General features: G+C 38.3%; 1 protein-coding gene across 29 annotated transcripts in view; it reads left to right on the plus strand.

Annotated features, from left to right (window-relative positions):
• The window catches only part of SLMAP (sarcolemma associated protein), a 149234-nt gene that overhangs the window by 56823 nt on the left and 75819 nt on the right, over positions 1 to 16592 (plus strand). For 20 of the 29 annotated variants that reach the window (XM_027121160.1, XM_027121158.1, XM_027121169.1 and 17 more), the window contains exon 2: positions 5682 to 5835. In XM_027121160.1, the coding sequence (XP_026976961.1) occupies positions 5682 to 5835 (154 nt within the window). Of the gene's footprint in view, positions 1 to 4300; positions 4372 to 5681; positions 5836 to 16592 lie in introns of all 29 variants that reach the window. The other 9 variants (XM_027121178.1, XM_027121185.1, XM_027121159.1 and 6 more) reach the window with 2 other exon arrangements.

The following is a 16592-nucleotide window of genomic DNA, read 5'->3' on the forward strand; positions in this document are numbered from 1 at the left end:
TTGATTCAAAAAAAAATTCCTTCTTTATTTCTTATTTCTCTTAAGACATTTTTTGTTATATTTAGTTACTTGTGTCCTTTTAATTTTATACTCATTCCTGAAATGATTTCCCTTTTTTTTTCTATTTCTTTTTGAGTTCTTTCACCTTTCCCTGAGTTTTATAATTGTGATTGATATTTCTTTTTCGTGCCTTGAGTTATTTTCTTAATGTCTTTTAACTTGTTCTGAAATAGTATAATTTTGATCTATTCCCGAGGTTTGTCTGTCATTATTTGTAGGGAATGTTATTTTGCTCTTTATTATTATTTTTTTTAAATAACTGTATGACATGGGACACTGATATTTTTCTGTTGCTCATTTTTATGTGTAATTTGTTTTCCTGAACTTACAGAAGGGGGTCATGATTCAGGATAAATTTTCTGATGTCACAGAGCTCCCTCTTCTGTTGTTTTTGTAAAATGTTTAAAAATATGATGGCTTCCTTTCCCCTTTTCTACTTTTATCTGGGTCTTTTTCTTTCCTTGTCTCTATTGTCCCTGCCCTGATCAATTTTGGTTCCACACCCAACAGCTTTCCCACAGTGTGGAACCCTATCCTTGAAGGCAGCTTTGGTTGGTAGGTTGGTTTTAAGAATTTATAAGACTCAGACTGCTCCAGCCTTTTTCAGGATCTACCTCATACTCACTTGTTAGTGGATTGGGCTGAACCTTTCCCATTTTCATCTTCTCTTCTCAAATTAGCTATCATATTGTCCAGTAAATATCTAGTGACTATTCTGAGGTTCTCAAGTCCCTCAAATCCTGCATTGTTTCTGTATACACATCCTCCTGCACAGATGCTGATTTCATGAAGGTCTTGTGACTGTTGATGGTTTTCCCCGCTTGGATTTTGAGGTTCATATGGATAATTTGTCACCAATTTTTGTTGCAAACGTTGCCCATGGGATTTTGGTTTTGCTGTCTTAGTCACTTTTTTTGATTTTAGGTGTTGATTCAAGTAAGTTAAAAATCTATGATGTATGGAGTCTTGCCTGGTGGTCCAGTGGTTAAGACTCCACACTTCCACTGCAGGGGACAGAGGTTTGATCCCTGGTCAGGGAACTAAGATTCTGCATGCTGCGTGGTGCAGGCCAAGAAAAAGAAAAAAAAAAAATCTATGATGTAGTATCTGCCATCTAGAATCCAGAATCTACTCTGCATTCACATTTTTAAAACCCCCCTGTATGGACTTAGAATTTCTGGCCTCTGGCCTGTGGCACATGTCCTGGGTTTGTGTTTTGTTCTGAAGCTTTAATTCAAATGTTATTAAGCTATTGGTGGTTGGATTTTTTTAATAATTACTATCATCATATCTGTGTGTGTGTGTGTGTATGTGTATATGTATTTATTTATTGGCTGCATCGGGTCTTAGTTGAGGCGTGTGGGATCTTCACTGAGGCATGTGGGATCTTTTGTTGCGGCTCACGGGCTTCTCTCTAGTTGTGACGTGTGGGTTTCTTTTTTTCTTCTCTCTCTAGTTGTGGTGCACAGGCTCCAGAGTGTGTGGGCTCTGTACTTTGCAGCACGGGCTCTCTCATTGAGGGTGCAAGCTCAGTAGTTGTGGCACATGGGCTTAGTTGCCCCACAGCATGTGGGATCTTAGTTCCCCGACCAGGGATCGAACCCGCGTCCCCTGCATTGGGAGGCGGATTCTTTACCACTGGACCACCAGGGAAATCCCTATTGGTGGTTGGATATTACAAAAACGTGTCAACGTAGAAAAGCTAGAAAGAAGCAGTCTATCATTATAGTGGAAATGAAAGCATTTACAAATTGTAGCGAAGCTGAAAGTGATGCAAAATGTATTTGTTTATGGAGTGAAAGAGCAGAAAACTTTCTGAAGGCCAAAGAGCAAATTATGCAACCTGTAAAGTGCTGTGCCTGCGTCTTTGAAGGTAATCGTAATAAGCAAGAAACAAGGAAAAGTGACTGATGGGGTAAGGACAACCTTTCAGTTCAAGGATCACCATCAGTGCTTGATTTGGGGGAGCTTAACCTTCAGTCAGGGGAAGGCAGGGAGTTAATTGAAGATAAAGCCTGAAAACAGCGAAAGTTGAACTTTGGCCACGAGCTCCAGGGGATTTTATAAATTCCGGGCTCCTTACACATCTGCTCAACATCAAAGTGAATGCCCATTGGCTAATACAAACACCAGAGATGCTTGGGCATTCCTTAGGCTACTAGGAAATAAAGATAGTTAAAGCTTCAACAAGATTTGTTTTTTAGAGTAGTTAAAAATTTTCTCTTTTGGGACTTCCCTGGTGGCACAGTGGTTAAGAATCCGCCAGCCAGTGCAGGGGACACAGGTTTGATCCCTGGTCCGGGAAGATCCCACATGCCACGGAGCAACTATGCCAGTACGCCACAACTACTGAGCCTGCGCTCTAGAGCCCGAGAACCACAACTACTGAGCCCATGTGCCACAACTAGTGAAGCCATGCACCTAGAGCCCATGCTTCACAACAAGAGAAACCACAGCAATGAGAATCCCACGCACCGCAACGAAGAGTAGCCCCCGCTCGCAGCAACTAGAGAAAGCCCACGCGCAGCAATGAAGACCCAATGCAGCCAAAAATAAATAAATAAATAAATAAGCCTGATAGAAAAAGGTGTATCAGCATAGAGGAGAAAGATATTTCTGGTTTGAAAGTGACAAAGGACCAACTGACATACCTGCTACGGGAAATGCATCCAGGGACTGTAAGCACAGTCACTTCCCAGTGCCTTGCAAATAAGTTGACTTATTTATTATACCTATCTAACCTGATAGTAAATAGAATAGCTTCTGTACAATGTAGACTGAATAGTGGCAGATTGTTTCATAGAAGGTGCAGAAACATTATTTTTAATAACAGTTTTTCAAAACACCAAGGGCAGAAGGTTAAATCAGTGAAAATATTTCTGCAGGGAAGTAAACAATTGCAGTCTAGCTATACTCAAGTGTGGCGGCTCAGGGGCATGAGTGGATGTTAGTGTGGCTGAGAGGGATAAGGGAGGAAAATAGTGTGAGTTAATGAGTTTGGAGAGGGAACCAGGAGCCATATCATGTGGGGCTTTATTGGCTGTAATGGTAAGAACTTTGGACTTTCTTCCAAGGTGTTTGGAAGCCATTAGCTGGTTGAGAGCAGAGGATCAATGAGCAACTAACGTAAATGGTATGTTCAAGCTAAATGAAGGCCAAAGATACCATGGTGTGCTTTGGACATAATATAGACATGTTAGAATGAAAAGAACATGGGTTAATATTGATTAAAAATTTTTTTAATTTGAAAATTTATGGTTTTAGAGTTAAGAGCTACAAACATGAGGTGTTGAGATATATGTGTGTGTGTGTGTATACACACAGAAAAGCACACACACATTTTTGTTTTTCAAACAAAGTTTTCTAAACAGTACTGAACCTCATTTCATATGTTCTTACTTTTGTTCTCTTAATTTTTTTTTTTTTAAACCACTAGTAACAGCCCACTAAATTGACTTAGTAACACACTAATGGATCAGAATTTGAAGTTTGGAAACCCCTGTAAATCTATAATCCCCTTATTTGGCTTGCCAAGGCACATATAACTGAAAATGACCAAAGCAGAATTCAGATATTGCCACATTTCCCAAGAATATATTAAAATTAAAAAACAAACTCGTTTATACAGTGCAACGGTAGGTTCCAGTGTAGAAAAAATCTTGAGGATAATTGTTCCTACTTGAGCATATTGCCTGTGCTTATCTCCCTGGTGTGAAATATTAAGGCCTCTAAGTTTCAAATGGACTTGTAAAATATCAACACAATTTTCTTTATTAATGGTCTGTAATTAACTATATAAACTGCTAGCGAAAGTAACGGTCTCTTTTTGAATTATAAACAGAGACTAAGTCATTTATAGACAGCTTGGTGGCCTTTAAATTGTCACCTAGGAATTAATGAAAAGAAATGTCATTTTCGTATCTTCTGCAAATTGCTTATTCTTCTGTTGTGTTTCATTTTGGAAGAGGGTTTTTGGAAGGAGTGAAGGATAAATGAAACATAAAGGTCAGTGTGAAGTAATGGGGGAAAAATGTCCCTTTTAATTCTATGATATAAATCCCTGCTTCTGTATTCCATAGCTCTGTGACTTTGGAAAGATACTTGCCTGTGCCCCACTTTTCTCACTTATAAATGGAAATAATATCTATAACATAGCTTTAATGTTAAGGTTAAATAAGGGCCTGGTGGTGCAACATGTATTTTAATAAATATTAGTTTTCTTCTTTCCTTTCTTCCTTAGGAAGGCATTCAGTGAAAATGTGTTGCTAGAATAAGCAGGGCTGGAGAGTGTAGAAAGATGCAAAAAGAAAGGTACATCTTTTTTTATTGGTTGTTCTCTTCCTAGTAAGTCTATTGTGTGTGATCCCAGTTGTTCCTAATTTCTCTTGGAATAGGTAGGTGATAAATAGGTAGGCTTCCTGTGCCTCCTGCTGTCCCTTCCCTTGTTAAAGAAGGAAGATTACCCAAGTGATGAAAGGCAAGTTTGGGGGGGCCAGGAAGTGGTACCTTGATAGTTGATTCCAGTATTTTACTTTCTAGTGTCTCCAAAATGTTTATCACAAAGAGTTTACTGAAGTGTTGGGCCTGGTACCACGTATGTTAGTTAACTGATAGCAATTAATATAGGTGTTACCTAATACCAATTGTCCTTGCCTTTGGAATAAACAGCACTTCCTTTGACTTAACCCAGAAATCCTAGGAGCAAAGTTACAAAGTCAGAGTGAGATGGAAAGATAAAATTAGAGTTTTGTGTAGCTGGCTTAAAAAAAAGAAAATAACAGCTTTATTGAGATATAATTTATACCATAAAATTCAGTCTTTTAAAATGAACAATTCATTGGTTTTTAGTATATTCACAGAGTTATGCAACCATCACCACTATCTAATTTTAGAACCTTTTAATCACCCCAAAAGGAAATCTTATACCCATTAGCACTTATTCACCCCATCCCACCGTCTGTCCCAGCACCTCAGCCCCTTGCAACCACTAATGTGCTTTTTATCTCTATGGATTTGCTTATTCTGGATATTTCATATAAATGGAATTACATAATATATGTCTTTTGTGACTGACTTCTTTTACTTAGCATCAGGTTTTAAAAGTTCATCCATGTTATAGCTTGAATCAGTACTTCATTCCTTTTTATTGTAAAATAATATAATTCATGTGGATATACTATGTTTTGTTAACCCGTTCATCAGATGATGGGCATTTGGGTTGTTTCCATTTTTTAGCTATAAGGAATAATGCTGCTATGAACATTCGTGTACAGGTTTTAGTGAAGACATATGTTTTCAGTTCTCTTCAGTATATACCTCAGAGTAGAATTGCAGGGTCATATGCTAACTTTTTGTTTAACATTTTGAGGACCTTGTAAACTGTTTTCTGAAGTGATATACCATTTTGTCCAGCTGGATTTTAAATCACCCAGTTTCAGGGTTCTAATTTCATATGTAATGAAGGAGAATCTTAGCTGAAATAAGTGGTTTGAATTGATAGGGGAAAAAAATCTACCTGCAGTAGTTTGCAAAGTTGGAAGTATTGATAACTATTTTTTAAAAGTAGGTTTGGAATTATTACTACTAATCTTTGGCTCTTTTTTTAAATTTTATTTTTGCAGTTTTATCTCCAAGACACTAAAAGTAGTAATGGTACCTTTATAAATAGTCAGAGATTGAGTCGAGGCTCTGAAGAAAGTCCACCATGTGAAATTCTTTCCGGTGACATTATCCAGTTTGGGGTAGATGTGACGGAGAACACACGGAAAGGTACGGGTATGGATCGATTTTTCCTATTATTTGTCTTGTTTGTTTAATTTTTTATTCTATTGTTTAATGTTACAAAACATTTCATGCTTGCAAAAGCAATTTAAGTACAACATTTTATGCAGTGAAAAGTTGAGTCTCTCACTTTCCCTATCGTTTTTCTAAAATTTTAAATTATAAAATGTTATATAATTTATATTCTTTATCACAGTATGAAAACACAGGGCACTGCTGTGTCAGTTAGAAAACAGTTGGCTGTGGTGATGCTATACTCAACCAATAGGAGCTTAAACCATAAGGATATTTCTTGTTAACTTATTAACAACAAGCCTGGAGGTAGGTAGGTCCAGACTGTTCACTTGGCTCAGTGATGTTATTAGGAATCCAGAGGGTCTTACTGTCCTCCCATTCTGTTATCCCTTACTTGTTGGTTTTTTACGCTTTTGCTTGTTGCCTCATGGTCTAAGGGTGATGGCTGCAGCCCCAGGCTTTATTTTCCTCACACCAGTGTCCTAGGCAAAAAAGATAAGGTGGGGGCAAAATGCCTTTTTGTGTGGCTCTCTTTTCATGTTTGAAAGAATAATCTTTCATAGACTCCTTCCAGCAGATTCTTTCTTTTGTGTCACTGGCTGCATGGGTAGGTCACATACATACCTTTAACTGTAGCTACAAAGGAGCCTGGGAAGGAAGTTACTTGGCAAAGGGAAGCAGGAGATCCGTGACTGGCATAGATCAATTATGATTTGTCCCTTTTGGTTGTGTCTTCATTGTTGCCCCAAACAAAATCAGAATTCTGTAGGCAGCTACCACGAATATAAAATTTCATGTCTCAAGTATTTGAAACTAGGCTTTCTCTAGCTAAATAAATTTAGATTAATTTTACAATTCTGAGGCTTTTTGGCCCTACCTAGTTCACTGTTTACTTTATGACCCAAAAATTATATGGCTGAATCATAAAACTAAATAAATAGGAACCAAAAGTATGCAGTCCCACTGTCTCAGTTTAGTATAGACAGTGGAACCGATTGGCAAGTTTCTGCTTTTGTTTCTCTGAGCACACTCTGATCTGATAATACCCTAAGTCATTAGTCTCTGGCATTTTGCACAGTAGATATGGGAATCCAGGGGGTACTGGTGATGATAGTGTGTGTGTGTACACGTGCATATACGTTTACATACTGCAGCTGCAGTATTATTTTTGCTGGGTTTTGTTGGCCTCCTCAGAGTGTTAGGTTTTTTGTTTGTTTGCTTGTTTGTTTTTTTAAGGTGTTAGGTTTTGAAATTTGGATGTGTGTAGGGCCAACGTCTTAGGAATTTTCATTTACAATTTAAAATAGAAGGGACAGTTTGTATTTTGATGCAAAATATTGAGTGCTCCTTACTAAGAGCTCAACTTATGTATAAACATACTGAGAACAGCTGCAGTGGACACTCTGATATCTGCTGTTGCCACATCACACCTCCTCTGCTAGCAAGTCATTCAGCAAACATTTACAGAACCCCAGCTGTGAGAAGCCCACAGAGAAGACAGAATTTGATTACGCTGTCTTTCTCTCCAAGGAATATCTATTTTCTTGGCTTGCATTTCTCAAAGAGAATTAAAAGGTGTTAATTGATAGAAGAATGAAGTAATCAAATACATTTAGGAATGCTTAGTTAACTAAAGATAGTCAGGACTTCTCCGACCTTATAACATGCTAACATATATGCAGATCTTCAAGGGGGTGACTGTTATAAGATGTAGGTAAGTTCCAAACTCCTTCCCTCTCTTCTTCCCCATCTAGCTGTGGGGGCCACTTTAGAAAATGCTGTAGAAAGCTAAGAGGACAACTCTGAGATTCAGGGTTACTATTAGTACAATATTATTTTGACAACATAGATTCTTGCAGGCTTCTTTGAAAATTTATCTTTTATGCCAACTTTAAGGAAAGTAAAGAAAAATTTCTTCATCATTTAAAATGTTCTTTCTTTTGGTATTTATTGCCTTCAAAAAGTTGACTTATAGTATGCATGGCCTCTTGGGATACAGCTGTGTCATGAGTTGAGTGTTACTGTTTAAACATATGCTTTAAAAAATAAAAAAAAGATGCTCTATGCTAAACAGTATTATGATAAGCTTTATATCACTTGGAAAATCCTACTGAAATTGTACAACACTACTGGATAACCCCTGGATCAAAGAAGACATCAAAAAGGGAATTTCAAACTATGTGGAAAGGAAAGGAGACTTTCATACCAAAATACAGTAAATCCTTTACTCAGATAAAAATTTATAATCTTAAATATTTTCCGTGTTAAAGAAGAAAGACAAACAATGAAGGAACTTGGCACTTAGAAGAAATTAGAAAAAGAACAACAAGAAAAAGAAGTTGGGAAGAAGAAATAAAAAAGCAGAAATTAATGAAGTGAACAAAAAACTCTGAAAGGGATTAAACAAACCCAAAGGCTGGATCTTTAAAACAAAACAGTAAAATAAAATAGGTAATTAATAAGCCTTGATTCCTTTATTAGGTTAAAAAATATAAGGAATGAAAAAGGAGATATAAACACAGATATGGGATATACCAAAAGAATTATTAGAGACTGTCACATGCCAAACTATGGCAAAGAAAAAAAAAAAAAAAACTAGAGTAAATTAATGTTTTCCTGGCAAAATTATCCCAAGATGTAGGAAACTTTTAAGTTGATTTCTTTAAAAGAGACTAAAAAATGTTATTAAAGATTGACCAGAAATGGGCATTCACAGCCGAATTTGGTCTTACTAAAGAACAGATAAATCCAATGTTGTTTAAATACTCCAACATAGGTGAAGGTGGGAAGCTCTCAAAATCCTTTGAAGAAGCCAGCAGCCTGTCATTAGTGCCAAAGTCTGATACAGATAAAGAAAATTGTAACTAATTTCATTTGTGACAGTAGATAAAAAAATCCTGATTAGGGTATTAATAAATTAAATTCAGAAATGAAACTATGTGAGTCTATTTTTGTTTTGTAAATACGTTCATTTACATCATTTTTTTAAGATTCCACAAATAAGTGATATCATATGATATTTGTCTTTCTCTATCTGACTTACTTCACTTAGTATAATAATCTCTAGGTCCATCCATGTTGCTGCAAATAGCATGATTTCATTCTTTTTTATGGCTGAGTAGTATTACATCATCTATATAAAACACATCTTCTTTATCCATTCATCTGTCTATGTCTATCTGTCTGTGGACATTTAGGTTGCTTCCATGTGTTAGCTGTCGTAAATAGTGCTTCTATGAACACTGGGGTGCACGTATCTTTTTGAATTATGTTTTTCTCTGGATACATGCTCAGGAGTGGGATTGCAGGGTCATATGGTAACTCCATTTTTAGTTTTTTAAGGAACCTCCGTACTGTTCTCCATAGTAGCTGCACCAATTTACATTCCCACCAACAGTATAGGAGGGTTCCCTTTTCTCTACACCCTCTCCACCAATTATTATTTGTAGACTTTATAATGATGACCATTCTGACCCACGGGAGGTGGTATCTCATTGTAGTTTCGATTTGCACTTCTCTAATAATTAGCGATGTTGAGATCTTTTCATGTGACTATTGGCCATCTGTATGTCTTCTTTGGAGAAATGTCTGTTTAGGTCTTGGGCCCATTTTTTTGATTGGGTTGTTTTTTTTCTGTTATTGAATTGTATGAGCTGTTTGGATATTTTGGAAATTAAGCCCTTGTTGGTAGCATCATTAGCAAATATTTTCTCCCAGTCTGTAGGTTGTCTTTTCATTTTGTTTATGGTTTCCTTTGCTGTGCAAAAGCTTATAAATTTAATTAGGCCCCATTTGTTTATTTTTGTTTATATTTCCATAACTCTAGGAGACAGATGCTCTATAGTGCTTTTGAATACATTTATAATAAGAATATCAAATTAGATACTTGAAATGATAAAAACTAGTTTGTCGGGATCTGTGAAAGGATTTTTTTACATCATTGTGCATAGTACAAAAAACAATGGAAGGATAATTTTTATATTCCCCTTCATGCAGGTATTAAAAAGAATACATTAGTATTATATGAATTGCAGGGATTTCTGTAAGATATATTGTTGAGTGAGGAAAGAATTACTTTAGTAATTTCATTATTTTTAAAAAGTATCATCAATCTCTATAAATGTACATTTATATGCATGTGTTTTTGTATGATTTTATGAACATGGGAAAACATGGAAGAATGCATACATACTAGTCATTAATGTGAGTCTTCCTGGAGTTTGATTGGAGAGGAGGAGTAAAGGAGAAGTGGGAGCCAAATTAAAAAGGGCAAGAGTAGCAAAACTGAAATAAAACCCCTCTAGGATATATGACATTTATGTATTTGTATAAAGTAATATATGTGTAAAAGGAAATTTTAAAAATATATATATAATATATAAAAGTGTTTTTATATTTGTGTGTATGTATGTATAAATCAGGATTTTTGTTAAAAATGTGATGAGTCTGAGGTCATTGAACATATCAGTTCATATTAGTGTGTCTTCTTTTCCGAGCTCTCCAAAACAAGCTGATTTTGATGTTTGGCTTTCCACACAGTGTGGCTTCAGGGAAAAGACTCATTGGTTAGCACTTTAGTGATACCCTGCCCTATAGATATAAAATGTTATTGTAAACAAATAGGATGACTTTCTTATATATATATATATATTTTTTTTTTTTTTGTGGTATGCGGGCCTCTCCCTGCTGTGGCCTCTCCCGTTGCGGAGCACCGGCTCCGGACATGCAGGTCAGCGGCCACGGCTCACGGGCCTAGCCGCTCTGCAGCATGTGGGATCTTCCCGGACTGGGGCACGAACCCGTGTCCCCTGCATTGGCAGGTGGACTCTCAACCACTACGCCCCCAGGGAAGCCCTCTAATAGAGTAAAAAAAAAAAGAAAGAAAGAAAACGAAAAAGGAAGGGAGAAAGAGAGAAAGCCAACCTATCAGATCCTCCTGGAATGGGAGCCTTAACAACCCGATTGCTGGCCACTCCTCTGTTCACAAACCCACAAACTGCTCAGATGGCATGAGTTTTCTGGGTCATACATTACAGTAACCCTCTGTTGCAAATCTTGGGACCATTTAGTTCTATAAACTTCACATATAACTCCAATTAGCTGATCAGTCCAGGTCCCACTTTACCCACTCTGTTCCTAGGTTAAGCCTCTATGAACAAAGGGCCTGTTATGAGTAAGGCAAATGGTATCTTCCTTTTGCTTTGTGCTACAACTGCACTGAATTGCTTTTACTTCCCGCAGTAGGTCTTGCGCCTTCTGGCCTTCAAGCCCTTGCACATGATCTTTCCTTCACCTAGAAAGCTTTCTAGGCTGAACAAAATGCCCTTCCATGTCCCTGTTGCACACTGTACTCGTCCTCTTTGTATGGTTGCCTCCCTCACTAACCTGTAAGCTGTTCAAGAACAGGCAGTGTGTCTGTCTTCATTGTAGACTCTCCACACTTAACCTGGCACATATTGGTTGAATAAATTTTCAAACGTCTCATAAATCTTTATCTGCCATTTTACAAAAGTTCCTTCTACCACATCATCTCAACTAAGATTTTGACAACCTTCCTCCTAATCTGGAGGCTTATATGAGGATTGGGTATTGGCAACCTTCTTGTTACCCACTGCCCTTTTTATTCTGCTGTGACTACTCAGTTACCTCTCCTTAACCTGTCTCAGCTTTAATTTCCTCATCTTGTAAAAGGGGACTCATGATACTACTAACTGTCTCAGGTTTGTGGTATAATATTGAGTGTTCACATTGTGGCACAGTGTTCAATGTGAACACTGAAAGAGTGAACATAAAGTGCTTAGCTCAGGGTCAGGTGCTTTAATTATTACTGAAACCCTTGCCAGTCATTTGCACCATCTTTTTTTGCCATCAAGTTTGCCCATCTTTCTCAGTAGCTTCAGCCCCAGACTTCTTTACCCATCTGTCCTTTGGAACCCATCATTCGCATTTCAGAGGTACTCTCACCAACTCCTTGACTACTCCGTGATTTTTGGCCATGCTGTTTTGCTTATTTCTAGCTCTTGGAAACTTTCACCATAAGCTTTACATACTTCCACTTTCCTGCTACTAACGGAAATCACAAAGCTGATTCAACACAGAATGTGCCAAATTTGCCAGATTGAGAGAATCTGTCTGATGGCATGGCAGTCTTCTTTTGTTCATTTAAAAGATGGCTTCTCGGGCTTCCCTGGTGGCACAGTGGTTGAGAATCTGCCTGTCAATGCAGGGGACACGGGTTTGAGCCCTGGTCTGGGAAGATCCCACATGCCGCGGAGCAACTAGGCCCGTGAGCCACAACTACTGAGCCTGCGCGTCTGGAGCCTGTGCTCCGCAGCCAGAGTGGCCGTGATAGTGAGAGACCTGCGCAACGCGATAAAGAGTGGCCCCCGCTTGCCGCAACTGGAGAAAGCCCTCGCACAGAAATGAAGACGCAACACAGCCAAAAATAAATAAATAAATAAATAAATATAAAATAAATAAATAAAAGATGGCTTCTCAACCCAGGATATGCACCAGAATTAACCTGCAGAGCTTTGTAAAGCTACACATGTGTGGATCCCACCCTTCAGCCCTAAGAAGGAGACTTGTTAGGTGTGGGACCTAGGCATACCTATTTTTTTCTTGTTGTTTGTTTCCCTTTGTATGTATGTATGTGTGTATTTATTTATTTATTTACATCTTTATTGGAGTATAATTGCTTCACAATGTTGTGGTAGTTTCTGCTGTATAACAACGTGAATCAGCTATATGTATACATATATCCCCATATCCCCTCCTTCTTGTGTCTCCCTCCCACCCTCCCTATCCCACCCCTCTAGGTGGTCACAAAGCACTGAGCTGATCTCCCTGTGCTATGCAGCTGCTTCCCACTAGCTATCTATTTCACATTTGGTAGTGTATACATGTCAGTGCTACTCTCTCACTTTGTCCCAGCTTGCCCTTCCCCCTCCCCATGTCCTCAAGTCCATTCTCTACGTCTACGTCTTTATTTCTGTCCTGCCCCTAGGTTCATCAGAACCTTTTTTTTTTTTTTTTAGATTCCATATATATATGTGTTAGCATACGGTATTTGTTTTTCTCTTTCTGACTTCCTTCACTCTGTATGACAGACTCTAGGTCCATCTACCCCACTACAAATAACTCAATTTCGTTTCTTTTTATGGCTGAGTAATATTCCATTGTATATATGTGCCACATCTTCTTTACCCATTCATCTGTCGATGGACACTTAGGTTGCTTCCATGTCCCGGCTATTGTAAATAGTGCTGCAGTGAACATTGTGGTACCTGACTCTTTCTGAATTATGGTTTTCTCTGGGTGTATGCCCAGTAATGGGATTGCTGGGTCATGTGGTAGTTTTATTTTTAGTTTTTTAAGGAACCTCCATACTGTTCTCCGTAGTGGCTCTATAAATTTACGTTCCCATCAACAGTGCAAGAGGGTTCCCTTTTCTCCACACGCTCTCCAGCATTTATTGTTTGTAGATTTTTTGATGATGGCCATCCTGACCAGTGTGAGGTGATACCTCACTGTAGTTTTGATTTGCATTTCTCTAATGACTAGTGATGTTGAGCATCCTCTCATGTGTTTGTTGGCAATCTGTATCTTCTTTGGAGAAATGTCTATTTAGGTCTTCTGCCCATTTTTGGATTGGGTTGTTTGTTTTTTTTGATATTGAGCTGCATGAGCTGCTTGTTGATTTTGGAGGTTAATCTTTGTCAGTTTGCAAATATTTTCTCCCATTCTGAGGGTTGTCTTTTGGTCTTGTTTATGGTTTCCTTTGCTGTGCAAAAGCTTTTAAGTTTCATTAGGTCCCATTTGTTTATTTTTGTTTTTATTTTATTAATATGCAAATTTATTTAATTTTGGCTGTGTTGGGTCTTTGTTGCTGCATGCGGACTTTCTCTAGTTGTGGTGAGCGGGGGCTACTGTTGTGGTGCGCGGGCTCCTCATTGAGGTGGCTTCTCTTGTTGCAGAGCATGGGCTCTAGGTGTGCGGGCTTCAGTAGTTGTGACATCAGGGCTCACTAGTTGTGGCTTGTGGGATCTAGAGTGCAGGCTCAGTAGTTGTGGCGCATGGGCTTAGTTGCTCCACGGCATGTGGGATCTTCCCAGACCAGGGCTCAAACCTGTGTCCCCTGCATTGGCAGGTGGATTCTTAACCACTGCGCCACCAGGGAAGTCCTATTTTTGTTTTTATTTCCATTTCTCTAGGAGGTGGGTCAAAAAGGATCTTGCTGTGATTTATTTCATAGAGTGTTCTGCCTATGTTTTTCTCTGTTTTATAGTGTCTGACCTTACATTTAGGTCTTTAATCCATTTTGAGTTTATTTTTGTGTATGGCGTTAGGGAGTGTTCTAATTTCATTCTTTTACATGTAACTGTCCAGTTTTCCCAGCACCACTTATTGAAGAGGCTGTCTTTTCTCCATTGTATGTTCTTATCTCCTTTTTCAAAGATAAGGTGACCATATGTGCGTGGGTTTATCTCTGGGCTTTCTATTCTGTTCCATTGATCTATATTTCTGTTTTTATGCCAGTACCATACTGTCTTGATTACTGTAGCTTTGTAATATAGTCTGAGGTCAGGGAGCCTGATTATTCCAGCTCTATTTTTTTTTCTCAAGATTGCTTTGGCTATTCGGGTCTTTTGTGTTTCCATGCAAATTGTGAATTTTTTTGTTCTAGTTCTTTGTTTATTTATTTTTAAATTTTTGGCTGTGTTGGGTCTTCATTGCTGCACGCAAGCTTTCTATCTCTAGTTGTGGTGAGCAGGTGCTACTCTTTGTTGCAGTGCATGGGCTTCTCATTGGTGCTTTTTCTTGTTGCAGAGCACAGGCTGTAGGTGTGTGGGCTTCAGTAGTTGTGGCACGCAGGCTCAGTAGTTGTGGTGCATGGGCTTAGTTGCTCTGTGGCATGTGGGGATCTTCCCAGACCAGGGCTCAAACCCGTGTCCCCTGCACTGACAGGCGGATTTTTAACCACTGCGCCACCAGGGAAGCCCTGTTCTAGTTCTGTGAAAAATGCCATTGGTAGTTTGGTAGGGATTACACTGAATCTGTAGATTGCTTTGGGTAGTATAATCATTTTCACAATGTTGATTCTTCTAATCCAAGAACATGGTATATCTCTCCATCTGTTTGTATCATCTTTAATTTCTTTCATCAGTGTCTTATAGTTTTCTGCATACAGGTCTTTTGTCTCCTTAGGTAGGCTTATTCCTAGGTATTTTATTCTCTTTGTTGCAGTGGTAAATGGGAGTGTTTCTTTAATTTCTCTTTCAGATTTTTTGTCATTCGTATATAGGAATGCAAGAGATTTCTTTGCATTAATTTTGTATCCTGCTACTTTGCCAGATTCATTTATTAGCTCTAGTAGTTTTCTGGTAACATCTTTAGGACTCTCTATGTATAGTATCATGTCATCTGCAAGCAGTGACGGTTTTACTTCTTCTTTTCCGATTTGGATTCCTTTTATTTCTTTTTCTTCTTTGATTGCTGTGGCTAAAACTTCCAAAACTATGTTGAATAATAGTGGTGAGAGTGGGCAACCTTGTCTTGTTCCTGTTCTTTGAGGAAATGGTTTCAGTTTTTCACCATTGAGGGCGATGTTGGCTGTGGGTTTGTCATATATGGCCTTTATTATGTTGACGTAGGTTCCCTCTATTAGGCATACCTATTTTTAAAAAGCCTTGGGTTGTTCTTTTGGACAACTAGGTTTAAGAACTCTGCTCTGTTAAGTTTCTGGCAACTGTTTTATGGGCTTTCCCTTATCCTCAAGTCCCAAATTTCCCTTCTCATGTTGTCTGCTGTGAATCCCTACTTCCTGGCTCTGTACCTGTATTTCCAGCTGCTTGCTTGATTGTTTCCTCTTGAATGTCCTACTTTCACCTTATAATTACTCTGTACAAAGCCTAATTTCCACCTTCAAACTAGAGCAATCCACTAACTTACCAATTTCATTTATTGCTCCAACATTCTGTAAACACTCTAGCTCAGAATATTGGTATCTTTTCTGAATCCTGTCTCTTCTTTACCTTAAGCAGTTGTCACCTACACCATTTGCCTCCCTTCCCTGCTACTACTTGTTTTTCCTGATGCCAACCTAGAATGTTACAGTAGCTCTCCACTTCTGGCCACCATATTTTGCCAACCCACTGCCTCCAGAATATTCTTCTGTTACAGCTTTATTCATGTCATTCTCCTGCTTTTAGAAGCCTTAAGTTGCTGTGTCATACTGTAGAATAAAGTCTGAAATGCTTACCTGTACACTTGAGACCCTCAAAAATGTGGATCCAATTCAACCTTTTGATTTTATTTCCCATTACTTCCCTTAGTGTATGTTAAGCAACATTATTTAGAGGCAAGAAGGAGAAGAAACTCTTTTTGAATACTAGCGCTGCCACTTGCCAAAATGGGATCTCAAGCAAGTTTAGCTTCTTTGACTTTAGTTGCTTCATCTGTAAAAATAGAACATAAAAATAACTATTTACGTGGTTTGTCATAAGTAGTTAACATGTATAGTGTGCTTAGCACCTATACATGTTAACTACTGGCACCTAAAGGGCCTTGAAATATATTCTTTACCCCCTCCCTCCAATCTCCTCCAGCTGCCCTCATTAGATGTGCAGCTCTCTCACATCCTTCTCGTTTTCTTTTTCTTTGCTCATGCCACTCTCTCTGCCTTTCCATTTATAGCTTTTGAAATCCTATTCTTTTTTTTTTCTTTACCCTCTTCA

The sequence above is a fragment of the Aethalodelphis obliquidens genome, unplaced genomic scaffold (assembly GCF_003676395.1).
Source record: "Aethalodelphis obliquidens isolate GAN/ISIS:26980383/991018 unplaced genomic scaffold, ASM367639v1 scaffold22, whole genome shotgun sequence".
NCBI classification, from domain to species: Eukaryota; Metazoa; Chordata; class Mammalia; order Artiodactyla; family Delphinidae; genus Aethalodelphis; species Aethalodelphis obliquidens.